This window comes from Drosophila grimshawi, unplaced genomic scaffold (genome assembly GCF_018153295.1).
Source record: "Drosophila grimshawi isolate 15287-2541.00 unplaced genomic scaffold, ASM1815329v1 contig_311, whole genome shotgun sequence".
Classification (NCBI taxonomy): Eukaryota; Metazoa; Arthropoda; class Insecta; order Diptera; family Drosophilidae; genus Drosophila; species Drosophila grimshawi.
The window spans coordinates 13,494,259-13,513,586 of NW_025063098.1; the positions used below are offsets into that span (position 1 = coordinate 13,494,259).

The following is a 19,328-nucleotide window of genomic DNA, read 5'->3' on the forward strand; positions in this document are numbered from 1 at the left end:
GGTGCAAAAAAAAAAAGGATGCGTTGAGTTTAATGTCGCACAAAGCAGAGTGAAAGTTGCATCTGACGTTTTGCTTTAAATGTGTGTAAGAAAAAGAAAATGTAAAGTAAAGGAAACAAGGGAATAGAAAAGAGCGACAAGAGACATCGTTAGAAAAGTACTTTCACTTACTGTCATTCAAGGTTCCCTTGGGATACCTCTGAGTTTTTAGTTCGACGTTTGCATTTGTGGCGACCACAGAAATTCTGCGCCAGCTTTTAATGTGTGTAGTTGGTTAGTTTGCCTTTTGTTTCGTTTTGCGTAAAAGAGGAGTTCACTTATACAGATATGCGGATAGCATTCATTTTGGCCACGAGAACCAATAAACAAATAATATTCCCATATGATATTTGAGTGAAGGCGCATTCGATTTTTTCGAAAGTTTTTGACAGCGGTTTATTTGCTTAAAAGCTAATGAAAGACACATATACACACCTAATATGTGTATCGATTGATGCTCATGTGTAGATGCAGAACTCCAATTATCTACAATTTCTCATTACTTGGGGTTATCTACATTTCCGTCTTCGATGTTGCCTTCGTTTTAATTATCAAACAATTTTGGACATTGAAGATTGCTCTACAATCTCCAGACTGAGCCTACATGCGCAACTATAGGTAATGCGAGCTTTAAGAACAGGAAAAATCTAGGCTTTCCTCTGACAAGCTTAAAACGGATCGCCATCGTTGCAGAACCGAGTTCCGAGTTTAATATTAAAGAAGCATATAAGTATTTATTCACGTAAATATCAATTTTGTCACCATCATGGGTTAGAGTTACAAGGATGATTACGAAGGTGATTAACAAGGACCACAAGGACCACAAGGAACTTGAGGACCACAGGGTCCAACAGGTCCGCAGTGCGTATTCCATGGCGTTGGCGCGCAAGGATAACAAGGACCACACTCGGGCGATTCGTAGGGGCAGGGAGGTGAGCACGGACCGCATGGTCCACGTGGACCACATGGCCCATTCGACAAGGGTCCGCAACCCGATCCGCACGGACCACAAGGTGCGGGTATAAATGGACCCGATGGCATTGTCAATCCACATGGTCCACAATTTGGTACAGCACAAGTTCCACCACAGGGCCCACAAGGTCCACATGGTCCACCTGGTCCACAAGGGCCTGGTCCACAGGGTCCACACCCTCCACGGGGTCCACATGGTCCACACGGTCCACCAGGTCCGCATGGCCCGCAGGGTCCGCAACGTGTCTCGCACACTGGATACTGATTCGTGGAAAAGCAGGGAAGTGGGCAACAGGCGCCACCCGGAGCACATGGTCCGATTGGACAAGGTGGACAAGCGGCACTTGGCTTATAGTTAATCGGTCCGTTTGGGTAACAACAGTATTCCCTTGGCGGAGGTATGTCGATAGTTTGTGGCTTGGGTTGACACAGTATCGACTGGCAGACTTCTCGCGGCTCACAAATCCGCTTTGGATAGCAGACGACATACGGATCTGGTATCATCGATGGGTAATATATCACTCGAGGCTCGCGAACCATTTGGGAGACCCAAATAAGTTTTGGCACCTTAATGACCCTGGTAGCATCCACAACTTTCGGAACCGTTATTTGCCTGCAACGATTCACGACCATTGGCTCCGGCACGATCTTTTCCGTGAAAACCACTCGCTTCTTGCAGATGAGGCGGGGGGGCTGTTGTACCGTTATGCATTTGGGAAATGGTGGCGGAATGCGTGGTGCACACTGTGGCAACGCCTCCAGCTGAGCTGAGTTGTAACATTTTGGAGAGCACTCAAAAGGTCCACAGCAAGGATCACAGGGGCTGCATGGTCCGCAAGGAGAACACATTATTCGAATAAAATAAAAAAAATTTGTTTATTTTAGTGAAAATAAAATTTTTGTAAAAAAATTTTCTGTTACAATTTGGATGCCGATCGAATTGAAAATGATATTTTTCACACACTCTAAAAATTGTTCAGTCTCATTTTTGTATCAAATATTCACCAGCTACTAGATTGTTTGCTCCATTAACTCTATTCCAGGGCTGAATTGTGATTAAGTGTCTTGTGTAGTGGCTTTACAAAAATGGCCGGAAGTCTGCGCTAGGTGAGTATCATATATCACATGACGTCATTATTTAATTTTGCTGAGGAGCAGCGAGAGACGATGTTGAAGTCGAAGCCCAACACCTCGTCGAGGTCAGAGTCCAGGGCGGCTCATCAGACTGTCGCCCGCCTTGATCTGGTGGAGAGTGTGACATAATGTGATAAATGACGATTTTATAATCGTTTTTATATATATGTATATGTGTATTTGAGTATGTATGTCTCAGACTGGAAAGCAGTCAGCGTCTCTGGTCACTGGCCAACTTTTCTGCTGGCCAAGCCTGGCCGACGTGTTTCTGTCACGGCTGGTGCTGAAAAGACAAGACATGGGCTGCGCTGCTTTGCATGTACCAGCATTTTTGGGCTTAGCACAGTCCATGATACCGGAATGGACTGTCCGGCCCAATCCTTTTTGCACATTTTCATTTCGTTTCAAAAGTTATCTTGCTTGTATGTATATATATGAAAATGATAAATTATCGTTTGTCTAGTTTTTGATGCAATATGATGCCCTTGTCGTCTTCGCCTGTTGTTTGCGATGTCCTATGCAGCGTCCTCTGATTCGGTCCTGAGTCCGTCTCCGTCTATGTCTCTGTCACCGCCCTAGTCTCGTCCCAAAAATTGTTGATTAATTGAATTTCACTTTGAGACAAATAGAAATTTCCATTTCGTTGGCATGCAGACAACGGTTTGCTGTGACATTTTCTGGGTAGGTATATTTAGTCAAAAATTGAATTATTACCAAGGAAATTTGAGTTTAATTTAATTTATACAATTTTGGAAATTATTTTATGTTTTGGGATAAAAGACACACATATTAACTAACACTAGCAACTTAAAATATTAATTGCTCATCAAAAAAATATGTGTATCTACATAATTTCAATAAAATATAAACGAAATAAAACTAAATTCCGGTGTAAGGTAAATGCTAAAATTTGGAATATCTTGGAATATCTTATTTAAACAAAGATTACTTAAGTCGCAATATATGAAAATATATTATAAGTTTAAATTGACCTTTTAACACATGGCATAATAATAGCACAAAGACAATTTTAGCTCAAGCAATATGATCTTATTCTATTTCGATTGGGTTATGCTTTAAAATGGTGGCTTTTTGCTATTCGAATTTGATGTGTATCTATATTTGTAAAGCGGGGGCAGTTATCGATAAAATGAAATAAATTTAATTTTAATTTTCTTTGGGTATACCAGAATTTTTATTCCCTACTTGAAGTCTCTAGCTCTCATAGTCTCTGAGATTGAACATAAAGACGAACAGACAGACAGACGGATCCTGATCATGAATATGTACAATTGGTACTTTCACATGATTTTTCACAAAACAATGAAACCATTTTTGACCTTTTAATTTAATGGAATCAAAGTATAAAAATAACCAAAATAATTTATAGAGTAAAGACTGAGCGGAATAATTCTTATACTGAGCAATGACTGTACTTGGACAAGGATTGCACTTGGTGTAAGTAAGCAATTTTGTTAACAATTTTCATAAAAATCCCATCATAATAGAAATTTGAAATCAAGTCTCGGAGCGAGCTGCGTATAATGTCAATCAATGTCCATAACCATATCACCATCAGCTTCAGCTTCAACATCAACATTCACATCAACTTCAACATGAAACATTTTCATTACCGTCTTCGCGTCTTCAACGTGAATGCCATTAAAGTGCATTTTAAAATAGAGTAATAAATATTTATTTAGCTGTGTGAAATGGCAGCCAGCCAGCCAGTGTTGGGGCAACTTTTAAGGGGGCGTGCTCGGTTGATTGCCAGCCCCATATCGTAATTGCAGATAAACTTTATGCCATTAAGCTTAGCGCTGATGTCTAGTTGCCCGTGTCTACTTCTGCACCCGTGCAAGCAAAACTGCAAAGTGCTCTTGAAACATTTCCAGCCGGTTCCATACCCACAGCCCACCTTCCATATTAATGTTAGTGTGTGGGTGTGTATGCTTCCTGCTGTAGCATGCACCAGTTTGTGCTTTTTGTGTCTTCAACAACATTACAACTGGTGCTGTAACGAAGCTATAACGAAGAAATATGCAGAATATCGAGAATTAAGCACCGCCCTACCCTCGTCCCCGCAAAAACCTCATGCGTTTGCCTTTATTAAACTTGTGCCCAAGCATCAACAAAATGCATTAAACTTGGTAAATATCGTAAACTTGCTGACAACATTCTTCGATCATTGCCTGATTGGAGCTATATGTGCTTTATATGTGTTCGGACCAAGTTTAAACTATTAATTTACAACAAATTGAATAGATTAATAATTAATGTATGGAAGAGCGAATTGCAAGACTTTCCTTAGGAAGCGAATAGACCAAAAAAAAACCTCTGGAAATCAGAATAGAATATTTGTTGCTCTAATTGGGAGACATCGCCTATGGATCAGAAGGGAAACAGAAATAAGACTAGAAATATTATCAATGTATTTAGTTCTGTTTAAATAAGTATTTTATTATTTAGTGATTCATTATTTGGTGACACTAAATTGCTGTATATTTCTTGTTATATTCGGTTGTTATTTGGTTGGTCAGCCAAGCTGTGAAAAAACTGACAAAAGGTTTATGTTCCGAGAAACGCGACAAAGCGAGTTAAGCAAAATAAAAACACAAACAACAACACAGCTTTGACACCACATCGGAATATTGAATAATTAATACAAGTAAATCAACTTTACGGAGAACAAAAAGTCACGTCATCTAGTCTCAAACTGATAACAATTTCTCTTTTAAATTATTCAGTTTGTTATGGCGAACTTTTTGCACTTATTAATATTATCTTATATACTGTTAACAAGTGGAAAATCATAATCAATTCTGCCCATTCACAATTTATTTCCATAATCAAGGCTAAATTAATTATTCCCACTCCCGCATCTGCATTTTTTTTATTATTAACAATTATCGGATCTGCATCTTTCTTTCTATTAGGAAAAAGATCCCAAAAATATTTCGATGATTTTTAATACTTTGCGTTCTAGCTGGAGGGAAAGGATATTTTAAATTCCCTTGTAAACCGACATAAAATGGCTAATATGTAAATTATTGTTCGGAGTTTAAAATATACATATATATAAATATATATATTTTATAAATTTATATTCTACATTTCTGCTTTTGGCAAATATTTGAACAACGTTTTTTGTTTTACACAAATATTTGGAAAATACAATTACATCTTACAGCATGAAAAAAAGCAGGTTTGCCAAGGGACATAGCTTTGTTGGATAATTTCAGTTACATTTTCCAAACTCTCAGTTTTGAATCGTATGTCCTATAAATCCCAACTCATGTGGCAACAGAAACGAAGAGCGTTGCCACTGTGTTAAATTGGTTACCTAATAACTGTAATTAGCTGGCAGTCACAAAGTTATGACTGTCAGTTAACTAACGTTACGTTATGTAATCTAATGTAGCACACTTATGCCTGGGGCCATTGCTCATTTTAACGACTGTGGCTGTCGAAATAAACTTTCGCCACGTGATTCAGCAACATCCACGCAGCAGCCACATCAATAACTAATTTTTCATAATTAATGTGTCGGTTTGTGTGATGTCCGCTTGCCATATTTACACTGTATAAAACAAGCAGGCATGTACCTGTATGTGTGTGTGCGTGTGTGTGTGTATGTGTGCGGATACTTGTGTAATGCACTGTGTACCGTTTTATGTTCATGATATCAGCATTTGGGGCTTGGATGAGGATGCCGTAATGCGATTCAATGTTTTTCGTTACTGCGCTGCCATATTCCACGTTGCGACTGAACCCTTGTAGAAAAATTAACCGTTTCATGTTTGCCCATATTCCGGTTGGCCGGAAACATCAAATATTCACGGCTAAATCATAATCATAGCAGCGATTATCTAAATAATACTCTTTACAGTTACTGTTCCTGCACCTCAAGGATTACTGAGCCAGCAACCGAAAGACACAAGAGAAACATTCAACCATATCTTAAATTGAATTGAATTAAATTATAGTTTAAGCCCATTTAATAAGGGTAAAATGATTAAAATGGTTTTGTGTAAAAGTGTGTAAAAGACAGAAAGAAACATCTCTGTCTCCATAAATTATATACATATATTCTTGATTAGAGTCCACAGTCGAGTAGTATATCATTGTCCGTCTATACGAACACATTGATATCCGTCGCTTTAAAAGCTAGAGATTTCAAATTTGGAATATACATTTTATTGATAACTGCCATCGTTTTTCCAATATTAATACATATATATTATCGCTTGAGACCATTTCATTTCAATTCATAAATTATTTACTTTCACATATTATTGACCAATTGTAATTTTAAGCAATATCGAAAATTTAGCAATAAAAAATAATAATATATTTAACAGCTTGGCACAGCCTATCTCGTAGTCGAGCTCACGCGATGACTACATTCTTCATTCATTGAATATTCAAATATTAAATACACTAAATCACTAAAAGGTATTCCATAAATTTAACAACAACTTAATTTTTAAAAACTGAAATATTAAAACTAAAATTGTAAATACTATATTTATTATTTAATTATTTCCTGAATGCAAGAAATTTTTTAAATTTACAAGTCCAAAAACCATTTCAAATCCAGATTCCGGCATGTCTTTATGTCGACTCTGTCAAATATAATATATATGCATATAATAGCTGCTTTTGGTCAGTTTAAAAGCTGATTTCATTTGCTGCTACCTACTCTTTCCAATCGTCAGAACTAAGCTCGTTTTTAAGCCTCTTAACTGTTGGGGTTAGCTTTTGAACTGCATCAGGTGTATGTCTGCTTTTCTCGCCATCCCTTTTTGGGCAAAAATATATTATATCTAAATAGAAGCTTGTTAAATATAGCTTTGATCCCATTTGCTTGTGCTCAATTTACCAAAGTATTTTGCATTAATTAAGCCAATTTAGTTGTCACATAAAGATCTAAGCTGCTGACGGACCCAAATACACAAACAAATACAACAACGAATAAGAATACAAAACTGTGAGGGACATCCCCCATCAAGATGACACGCAGCTTGAGGCTGGTTCTTGTTTTCGTCCTGGTCGTCCTGCCGACTATTTGTTGACTCAGCAACGTTGATTTATGAAAATGCCGCATGTTTCATTAAACAGATTTTGGCCTCTCACTTAAATAACAAAATGTTCTTGATAAAAAAAACTTTAATTGAAATTTTTGCCATGTTGTCAATGCTCATTTTATCTGCACTTCTTCTCCCATACTCCGTCTATCTTTATCTCACTCACTCTAATTTTCTCTTTCCTTTGAATTTTCCTTTTGAGGTGACAATTTAAGCACGCTCAATGCCATCAGATAATGACGTTGATTGTGAGGTCCTCCACGCTCCATGCTGTATTCTCTGCTCTCTACCGATTTGCTGCCATCCATCAATCGCAGGCACGCTCCTCGTCTTCAAAACAAAAGCAGCAAAGAAAAAAAAAAACAATGGCACATCATGTTGAGATGTTGCCGTTGTTGTCCTTGTTCTCCTACTTGTACTCTACCCCCAGCCCAACTCGTTATACTTCTCATCCTGTTCCTGCTCCTAGCTCTCTTTCTCTTCCACTCTCTCTCTCTCTCTCTCTCTCTCTCTCTCTCTCTCTCAGTGGTGCTCGACCCCATCGTTGCTCCAGTTGCACTTTGCTCTGACATTTTGAGTTAATGGCATATTTGCATTATAACTCTTGTGCTTGTGCGTTGAGTGTACGATACGTGGTTAGGGATGCAGGCAGCCGGTTGCATTGTGGTTCGCTTCGCTGCTCCATTCTTTCAACTGACCGCATTGCACATCACCATCCACGCCCACAATGTGTGTATGTCATTTGCGTGTCCTCGGCTTGTTGCACAATGACGATGGGTTGCCATGAATGCATAAGACTGAGTCAGAGTCAAAGTCCGTGTTCGTGCCCTGCTCTTCGATTTGGAGCTCAAAGCTGGCTGGGAAGATGTCCCAGTGTCTTGCTGATGCAGCTGTTAACAAGGCAAATAACAATTTTTGCTTGCACAAAAGTTATGCACAGCTTAACACACAACAACTATTTGATATGTGAACTCTGCAATTAGAGTCCGTATTTATTTGATCCAATTTCTTGCCTTGTTGCAGGCAAGACTCTCTTTGCTCTCCTAAATTATTGTCGACCACAATCAACCAAAGCCAACATTTTAACAAATAAACAATTATTATTATTATTCCGCATTTCATAAGCACTAAGGTATGCCATTTTTTTCTATAAAGTTATTTCTTGTTTTGAAATCAAATAAAATTTAAATTAAATTCACTGAATTTTAAGATGAGATACAAATGTAAAGAACAATGCCATAGCTGCCCAATGCCACCCATTTCCGATAAATTCTCGATACTCGATTTACAAACAGTTTATGAGCTATTGAGAGGGAGTTTTGTTGACACAAACTGAGCAACAGCTGATACTTTTTGAACGCTTGTTAAAGTGACACTACAAATTCTAAGCTGGACAGAGGCGACTCTGAAAGCATTGGCAAATAACAATTTCTTGTAAAGTTGTCTGAAGTGTGGTAGATATCTGTTCATGTCAAGTCATGCTTTGAACTTTTGAGTGCTCGGATCGTACCGCTAAAATCGCTGGCAATGAGTGGAATCTGTGTACCTATACAGGAGAATGGCTGCAGCAGAGTAGCTAACCAGATATGAAGAATCCACAATTACTAAAATCTAGCAAGAAAGAAGTAATAACGCTGTATTGCCAAAGTTTCCATTAAGATTTTGTGAGGAATTTGTCTCATTTGTTATGACAGGCACTGTCAATGAAGAGTAAAAAACACTAAGGCAGCGCTTATATTTCACAAGTTTGAACTAAATTTACCAGTACAGTCTTTTTACCTCGATGTACGACATAACTGAAATGTGAAATGAAATGAACTGAAATGCCACACTTGGGTATTTATATCATCAGGTTTGGCGAGTATTAAGGCTCATTTCTTGATCCAATGTGCCAAAATTGGCCCCAAAAGACAGATGCATTCCATATAGTTCGCATATAGACGAACAGACTGATATGGCCTTATTAACTGGGCTAGGGTCGGAGGTGTCTTCTTTAATATGTGATAGATTTCACATCAAAATTATAATATTATCAAGATTTTCATTTTTGGCTGATTTGCTAAATTCCTGAGTGTATAGAGAAATAAAGGGAGTTTGAGATGTTGGTAAATCAGGGTTCGCAATTGGTGACGCGTGTCCTGGGCTTGTTGACATGGCATTGACCAAGCAGCCAAATGGGCCGTAACGCTCCCCATCCACCCAAGGAACATTCCACGCTAGAGTCGCTGTCGAGTTGAGTCTGATAAGTAGGAGGCAGTTCAGAGACATGGGCATCCGTTGATTTTCGTATCTCGTAAGCGGGCGGCCAAAGCGTTATGTAAGGCCCTTTGATGGCCCACGCTGGGGGTTGGGATCAAAAAATTACGTTCATTAATTTGGTCAGAGCAGAGGTCGATGGAGTGTAGGGAGCATGGTGGGAGGTGGTAGATGGGAAGTAGGCTCAACGTTCGACGGGATACTTGAATTAATTTATCTTATCATTCGCTGCATTTGGGATGCCTCATGCGTTGTTGACGTTCGAGTTCCACTTATTAACATCAACAGCGCAGTGGCAAGAACAACAACAAAAACAAAAACAAAAGCATCAACAACTGCCATACAAAGGGCATGTTTGGCTATCAACATGATCTCATCAGCATCAGCATCGTCATCATAATGACATTTAGGACACTATAATCAGCTTCATTCCAGCGCTATCATTTTGATGCTATGCGCTTTTCGTGCGACCCGTTTTTCTACCCAATTTGCTGCTTAAGCGAATTGAATTCTGTGTTGTGTCTTTAAGTTTAAGTTGGTCCTCGCTGAGTTGTGCTTGCCTCGCATGCTTACTTGTGGCAAGTCAATTATTTTCTTGTTTAGCAAATTGCTACACATTCAGCTTTAGTGTAGACATTCAGCTTTCTATTGTTACTGTTGTTGCTGTTGTTCCCTTTGCTACTTTGCCTTGTCAAACTTTCCGATTTTCTACATACTTAAAACATTCTAGTGCGCCTTCGCATAGTCCACATCATCGTCATGGTTGGAGTTGTGGATGTATTTTGTCAAAGTTTCGTTGCTTGTTTCGTCGCTCTCCATATCAATTTTGGGGTTAACAGTCACGTTTGCTGGTAAAAACTTAAATTGCTTTTGAGGTTATTTGTCCGCCAGACGACAGGTTGCAGTCATATGCAGTCACATGGTTACCAATGCGGCAACTGACAAGTTTTCAAACACAATTTTTTAAGTATACTCGATTTGTTTATTCATTGCTTACTGCTGTAATTTACTTGAAGAACAATCCACAGATTTTCGATCACATTCCTTTAAATATGTCTCTCCAATTCAATTATTGATTTTAGCCTATATACTAAGTAATCTAGAGCCACTAAGAAGTTTGAAGATTCGTATCTTCAATGCTGCCAACTGTACTTTCACCCCTATACCTAAAAATAATGTCAGCTCAGTCTTCCGTTCCATTTCACACAGCTTATGTACGTAATTTAGCATTTAGTAAATTGCTTAACATTTCCATAGCTACATTTCATTCAGAGCTTTCAGCAATTTTAGTGAATCTATCAAACCTTTGACTTAATCAAAACGAGTGTGTTACATGTTTCCCCATATTCACGAGAACGGTCAACAACAAAAACAAGTTCGAGCCACGAAACATCTTCAACCTACCCGCAACACACACATGACAACACACACAAACACACAAACACACACACACGCATACATGCACAAGAAGCATGAGGGCAGCACAGTAGCAACATGCGAGAATAGCTCGACCCAAATATCATTTAACACGCGTGTAAACAAAATCGCTTAAATACATGCGCCTGAACAGAATCGAGAACGCCCTCAAACAAACAGACAACTTGGCCAACAGGGCAGCGGTGAAAAGCTGTGGGTCACATTGAAAGTGAGTTGTGGATGTGGAGTGGAGGGCAGACTGAGGGAGTGGCCTACGAGACTGGGTGCCGGTACAACATATGCAACCAAAAGCACACACATTTTGCTATTGTGGAGGCAGGGCAGGGAGGACATTGTGTGACCTGAGCAGAGGTTGTTTGTTTAATATTAGTAGTAACTGAAGTCTGCACTGGCCCATCATAATAATCAGCATCTAATGGCATACAATGCGCCAAAACGATATGAATAATTAAAGTTAAGTCGATTTTTATTTTCCTTTCCCATAACAGACTTTCATTTCGAGCCTAAACTCACTTCTCAATGAAACTTTATTTGTATTTATTAAGTGTATACGTATTTAACGCAGTTCATTACATTCGCTTTTTTATCAGCCAAAAATTCGAGTTTATGTATTTTGGAGGTTGTGTACAGATTGCAATAGCTATACAGAAAATGACATGTGAAAAGCTTTTGTCAATTAGTTCTCTCTGGGAGTAACTGAAATTTGAGGTCAACATTTCAATTGGCAGGCCAGGCAATCGATACATGGTCTGCATAGTAAATCGACTGCGGCAAACGGATGAATTTCAAATTTGAATCAAAATTCGAACAGCAACCAAAAAAAAAAAACAGGAGAAATGCTCGATTGTCTAATGACAGTCAGTCAGTCAGTTCAGTTGGGGCATCGCCTGTTTTCTGCAAAATGAAATCCATGCAATATTCGCAGGCTCACTTAAAAATCAGAAACTCTCTGGCCAACGGGCAGCGCAACAACTCCTTGAAAAAGCGGCCTGAAACATTTTTGCTTTGTCGACGCACTTAACCTCATTTGTCGACCATTTTTATACCCTTGCTTGGGTCTGTATCAGGGAATTGTAATTATACAAAATATAAATATTCAAATATATGTATACATATTTATGCTAATATATATAAATGCTTGTTTGAGCAAATTTCTAGTTAAGCATTTTAGCTTCTGTCCTAGACAACTTCTTTATGTATTATATATGAATGTTATGTAATGTTTTAATAAATATAAACATTTAAATGTATGCAGCCGAATTATGCTGAAAGAGAGTCCAATCTTCGGCGTGCTGAATACCACGATTCCAGCTTGTTTTTTATATTTTTCGTATTTGGGTAAATAACTTTGCAGAAAATAAATGGGAGTATTCTCTGCGATTGCTGTTGAATGCTGAAGCCCATTGGGTCAGTACTTTGTGTGGGTGTGCTTGTTTTTGCCGTTAACAATTAAATGCAGTTTATGCCAAATTTTCTGTAAATTATATTTGAAAGTATAATCAAAATGCAAACAGTCAAGCGGTCGCCGAGGGGAAAAAAATTAAAATTATTTCTCGAGTACGTGCCCAGCAGTGCTCGGTTGCTTTCATTGTTGTTTTCGTTTCCATCTGCACAACAAGAACGACAACAAAAATTCCCATGGACATCTCTGTGCCGCAATAGAAATTTCTTCCTCTACCTCTGCCTGTCTGCCTGTCAGTCTGTCTATCTGCCTTTTTGTCTGACTCGTTGCGATGCTAATGCTTGTGGCAGCAACCATTGCCGGACTCAGAGTCAAAGTTGTAGATATCACGAAAGCAAAACCATTTTATTCTAGTCCTATTCGTGCTGCTACTGCTGTTGCTTCAGCTTTTGCTATTGGAATACTTTGCACTTTGAACATGGCCTGCATTATGAATGGATCATATGGGGCATTCAGCGCACCATGTTGCTTGCATTTCAGCTGCATTTTCTTTAGTTTTTCGGAGTTTCATTTGCAATTACGATGCACAATAAAAGCACAATTTTTGGCCATTTCGTGTGTTGGTAATTTTCAAATGATAATGGACAGTGAAAGCGTTGCAGAACTGAGAACACAGCACATTGATTTATCAAGCTAATATTTAATATTTAATATTTATAACTGAACGTGCCAACAAAAAATAATATTATTCATTATAAGTAAGCATTGCAGTCAGATGTAATATATTAAAAAAGCATCTTTACTTATAAATATATTAAAGTATTTCCTTTAAATACAATTAGGTTGAGGCCTAACTCAACTCTTCACAGATCGCACCACTTATTTTCATTGTGTGGCAATTGTTCAACTTCCGACTTCATAACGGAAATGTCTGATAAAAGCAACTTGCGGTAGGCAATGTCCATTTGAAGAGAAACATTGCGAACTATTTTTGGAAAGTGTACACGATGAATCCAAGTTGCTCTAATCAGTTTAAGCAGAGCGCAAGAAATGTTATATATTTTATCTTTAACTAAAAAAATTAAATACAATCTGCACGAAAAAAGAAATATATTTTTTCGATTAACCATTAACAGCTTAAACATCAACAAAAGAAAAGCAAACAAACATTACTTGCAGTGCACTGTGCATAAGCTAAGGTTTCACTACGTGCAGCTGCGTGCTGCGAAAGGTTTCAGATGCAAACATTGACTGCACAAGCCGACAGCTGTGTGTAGTGAATTGATGCGTGCCTCGGGGTTATTTACTGGTTGTCTGTGTGTTGCACGTGCATGTGATTGCTGCTGCTCAACCCTGGGCTGCCACAGACCCTATTCACTGCAATTCGATATTTACTTTTAATCTGCACTGATTGTGATACACCCTTTGCTACAGATACCTTGTAAATCATATTGCCAGAGGCAACGAGGCAGAGGCACGTCAACCAGAAAATTGACATTAGCCAAATACTAATTGAATGTGTTAGGTGCGGACGAAAAGTGATTGAATTAGTTGTATTTCAATTCATTATGTTTACAGAGGTTATGAAAATAAAAGTAGAAAAGTACAAATTAGTATTTCTAATTTGAAGCCCATTATAAATTTACGTATCACTACAATATTTGCATGTTCACGATTATCAAATAAAATTTAAATATTTAAATCCTAGTGCTATTGAATTTACAAATACATTATTTGCTCGTTCACCATATTCAAATTACAAATCAATAAATACATCTATAAATTTGAATAGTCATTCAAGGAGTAAGAAATAATTTCTCCGAGTAGTGATTTTGATATGCTAATAACTATAGTATAGTATAGTATAGTATAGTATAGTATAGTATAGTATAGTATATAGTATATATAAGTATATGTTAAATTATACCTAGGTAATTCTATAGAAACTTAAATTAAGCTGAGACATGAACATTAAAAAGCTTTTTCAAAAGGGAATTTTGATTTCAAGGCGCTTAAAACTTCAAAAATAGTACCCTTAATGAGTAAAGATGATTTAATCGACAAGTGATTTAAATATTAAAAAAATTATAATTTGCTGAGATAGTATTTTCTATGTTACTTTTGTAATACATATTTAAATTAAATTAAACTATAAAAAAAGGGAATTTGGAATACAAGGCGTTTAAAACTCAAATTTTATTTTAAAATGGTTTTTATCTTGAATTGTTGAATATTTTTAATTACTATTTTAGAACTATATTTTATATATGTATTGCAAATGCTTTCAGCATAGGTAGATTCACAATGCCTCAAAAAGGTTAACTCGTCGCGTATATTGTCATGCCGTTCTTACATTAACATCGCTCACACGGCCCGTGTGCCATAACAAAGCAGTTGGCAAATCGCATTTACTGTCGAGTTACGCACATTTATGGCATACAATTTCCTCATTTCCTCAATTGAGTTGGTTGTACTCGTTATGCAAATTGCTTGCATCAGAACAGCTCGTTGCTCATGTTACTGGGTGCCTACATACAATACATTGGCAAGCAAGTAGGCCAACTTTAAAATTGCCTTAAAGAGCGTGGCATATCCAGATGCCACATGCCACATGGAACATAGGCAAATGGGACATTTGGCCGATGTAAAGTCGAGTAAATTATGAGGATTGCGAGCCCATCTGCATGTCAAACAGTGGACCATTTTTTGGTCCGCTCTTGGTGCCCATTGGTCTGCTCGGTTATCAGTCACAGCGCTGCTCAGCACTAAATTACAGGCAAATGAGCTGCTGTCATTTTTTTGTGCTTTATACTCTGTTCCGTTAGGTTCTGTTTTGCTTTTCTTATCAACATAATAAACGTTTCTGCATGGCCAACTGAAGGCCAAGTTCATTGTGTTATATCATATTGTATGCGAATATATGTGTGTATCTGTGTGTGTGTGTGTGTCAAGGGCATCCGCCGACTGACTGGCTGTTTTTCGGTCACATCCGCAGACGTGTGTGCCCAACGACTGACCCAACTAATTTTATGCCCATTTGCAGTGTGCTGCAAAGCTTTTTTTTTTTTCATTTGCCGAGGCAGAAGGCAAACTCTAAAGAAATGTGTTAACTTTATCTAAATTGTTAAAACATTTACCAAATGACCTCACGTACAGAAATTTCATCTTTCTGGCCGTTGTGTCCCATTTTTGTGACCGGGACGAGCCTACAAAAAAGGAAAAAACCGAACCTGAACCTCAACTCTCGAACCTGGGGCAAGATGAACGTGTTTGCGATGTCTATCGCTCGATCGGCTGGCGGTAAGTGTTGTGTCGAGTGTGTGTGTGTGTGTGTGAGTGTGTGAATGTGTGTGTGTGTGTTTATGTCGTCTTCCTGAGACGTGACACCCTCTGGACACGCGAGCATTTGTATGTGCTGCAGTTCATTTAGTTGTCGGTTGTTTTCCCTCGGAGTTCGGGGTTGTCTACGCTTTATTGGTTTGCCAACATGTTCTTTATGTCATTTTGATGCATGTTGCACGGCAACCCTTCGCAGTTTCTTCTCTTTTCATTTCTTTTTTGCACTCTGACGTTTATTATGCTTGTTTTGTTGAGCAACGCGTCCCTTGCGTATTAAATATATGCGCCCTTTGACGTTGGCTGTCAGTCAAATTGCCAACGCCTTAACAAATTTAAATGCCCCAACATAAAGGTTGAAGCTGACAACAGTAAGCCAAGAAATGTTGGTGTATAGATTAAGCCATGCTGAAGGATATATGCCAAGTTCACATATGAATACAGTCTTGGCCATATAAACAGCACAAATGTAAATGTGTATTTCGAAAATATTTTTTGTTATTGGCTTGAACCGAGGACGTAGACTTCATTTTCTGTCACTGTGCCCTTTGAGATCTTTTTATTCACTTTTACTAATAAGACAAAACATTTTCAATGAGAATATTTCCAGACGACTAAAAGCTTTTAACAAATGGAACATTTTTAATTGCTTCACAATAACAGAAATGTATACCACAAGAGTAAAAGTAACATTCCTGTTCTATTTAGTTGTCAAAACTATTCACAAAAATGTAAGCTCACAGTCAACTGAATGAAACATCAAAGCCAATTCTTATTTGCGTATTGATATGCAAAGGAATTTGAGGAATTTATTTATTTACAAATCAAAGGTAGATAAGTGTTTTTCCACCTAGGCATACTTCATATTAAATTTGATGAGAAAAAAATAGGGAATAGAAAAACTTACTAAGATTATTTTTATGTTAGTTTTCTTTATATTAATAATAATAATAATATAATAATATTAATAATAATAATAATATTAAAGAAAGAAAGTGTAATTATATATATATATGTATTGGAATTAAATATTTTAATTTGGGGTACTTACTTATACAAGCAATTTTTCTGGAGCTGAGTAGAGGGTATATGGAAGTTGAAGTGTTGTTGCAAACGCTTTTCTTTAGTGGATTTTTTTCATGCCACAATATTTATTTAGAAACTTGACGAATTAATGAACACGCACACTCTCATATTGTTGCACACAAATATGCAAAGTGGGGTGTGTGTCAAGTCTAAATCTGATTTGTATGTGGGTTGTGTATATTTATGATTCTGACCTTTGAAAAACAATGCTCTGAAAGTTTAATGAATGCACAGACAGACAGACAGACAGACAGACAGAGGTTGTCTACAAAAAATGAACCCAAATAAAAGAGTTAAAATTGTTAAAATTGTATTCGTGTTTTCTTTCATGTTAATGCTAATGCCACTAAATAATTTGCCTTTTTTATGCTAGTATGGTCCTCAATTGGAGTCCATGTGTGTTTGTGTATGCTACACGCTTTAATGCTGGTTTTGCTGCACATCATTTACAAATGTTTCGGTCTGCTACTGAAAGTATGTTATAAAAATATTTTATGACATGTAAAAGCATCAATAAAAAAGGTTTTGCCACCCCAACTCTTTGCTGCTGCTGTTGTTGTTCTTGTTGTTGTCTCTGCTGATGTTGTTTTTGATGTTGCCTGGCTATGTTTATTGCTGTTGCTGTTGCTGCTGCTGCTGCTGCTGCTGCTGCGGTCGCGCTTCATCCTTTGCCAGGCTCATTATTCATTTCACTTTTGGGTTATTTCTCGTGCTTTTTTCTCTTCTTGTTTTTCTGGCCTTTTGGTTAGCCGTTTACGGGAAATTACATTTAAGTATGTGTTAGAATTGACGCCGTAACAGGTTGTAAATAAAATTGTATTACATTTGAACGTACATACATTTTATTTGATGTGTCGTGACTGATAATATTTTTAAAACAGCATTGGTCATTTAAATAGGTTTTTGTTTTAGAATACAGCTTCAATGTGCTTTCACATTCATCAATAATAATAATACTGACAATAAAATTAATTCACGAAGTAAAAAACGTTCATATGTTCTTGTTTTCTAAAAAGATGCTATTAAGTGTGTATTTGTATAGCAATTTGAGACAATTTTAAAGAATATGAAATAAGAAAATATCTAAATTCCATAAAGATATATAGTTAATTGGCATATTCAAAAATTATATGGTTAAATATTGTGCACTTGGCTCCTATGTGTTAAGTAGTAATTCTAATCTGAGCTCAGGTGAAAAGTATTCTGATTTGCATTTAAAAAAATTCTGTGGATTTCTTATAATGCACTAATGACTATTCATTTTGTTTTTTTTTTTTATTTTTGTGACGCAATCTGCTTTAGAATTTTCTGACGTTGACATCCGATAAAACGAACGAAAACTTCAATCCATCAATTATGCACCTTAAAGCGAAGTTGCCGATAAAAGGCCGCTAACAAAAACCGGATTATTTACACTTGCCGCATCAAAGTTGCCATTAAACCAGCAAAAATTTCTGTCGCACATGTAATTAATCCGATTTTTCATTACACTGCAGAGCAAATGCAAAACGAAGCTCGTTAAAAGTTTGAAAATAAATTTAATATACTCGAACACACAGCTAATATGATGAAATGGGGAAAAGGCTGGGCTGCAGCACGAGTTGCCCAAAAATAAAGAAAAGCGACAACAAACGCGTTTTGCTAAGCGGCTTTCAAGGCGAGCCTCATCCCCTTGAGGGACCGGAGCCCTTGGCGCAAATGGCAACACTTGCGACAATTTTTCGGGGCAACTTTTATGGCAAGCAAAATTTTTATTTTATTTTCATATGCTCGGAGAGGGTATTCAAATTTTGCCGACAGGTCTGTAACGCTTTGACAAAGACGTTTCCAAGTTATAAGTTGTATATTTTTAATTGATCAATAGACACGTCCGTCTGTCTATTTCTATGTTGTATTATTTTTTTGCAAGAGACATATCAAATTTAACCAGATTATCTATGGTCAAATATACCACGTAGCTCCCATTATAGTCAATAAGAGTATTACGTTTCCGGCTCGCCTTTTTGCTTGTTTTTCTTTACATTTGCTAATTGTCAGTGCAAAGCCGCAAGCGACACAAAACTTTTTCGTTTTTACTCTTACCGATTTTTTATTTGTTTTCTGGCAACTCTAAAGTAGAAATTAATTTCACTGTAAATGCACATAATCAAGTGTGCGTGGGTCGAGCTGGGCTCTAGCAGAATGCAAAATGATAAAGTGATGCGCAACTGCAGCACGAGGCTTTGCAGAGAGTAGGGAGGGAAAGCAGGCAAGCCAAGCCACTCCATCAACGCCATGGAAAAAACTTTCACAGTGAACGGACAAAAAGATGAAGTACTTGAGCACAGACTTGTCGAGGATGCGCCTCCGAGTCTTAATGAAAAGGCAATCCTGTCTGCGTGCTTTAGACATTTGGCGTACGATGTTGCCATCTCCATCACTCGAAGCTAAAAGCGAATTGAGAAATGGCTAATTGAAAAACAAAAAGAGAAATGTAAGCAGACTGCACAAAAGTAATGGAATGTCAGGCATTTTTTGGAGATGTCTCAAAAAATGGCAAAGCGAAGTAAAAGTAACATTAAGTAATGTAATGGTTAAAT

The 19,328-nt window shown here is 37.5% G+C and overlaps 1 protein-coding gene across 1 annotated transcript; it reads right to left on the reverse strand.

Annotated features, from left to right (window-relative positions):
- Positions 1-753: 753 nt before the first annotated feature.
- On the reverse strand, positions 754-1,930 carry LOC6567329 (DBF4-type zinc finger-containing protein 2 homolog). Its single transcript, XM_001994294.2, has one exon. It carries the CDS (start codon positions 1,858-1,860, stop codon positions 841-843), a length of 1,020 nt encoding a protein of 339 aa, XP_001994330.1. The 5' UTR covers positions 1,861-1,930; the 3' UTR covers positions 754-840.
- Positions 1,931-19,328: the final 17,398 nt, after the last annotated feature.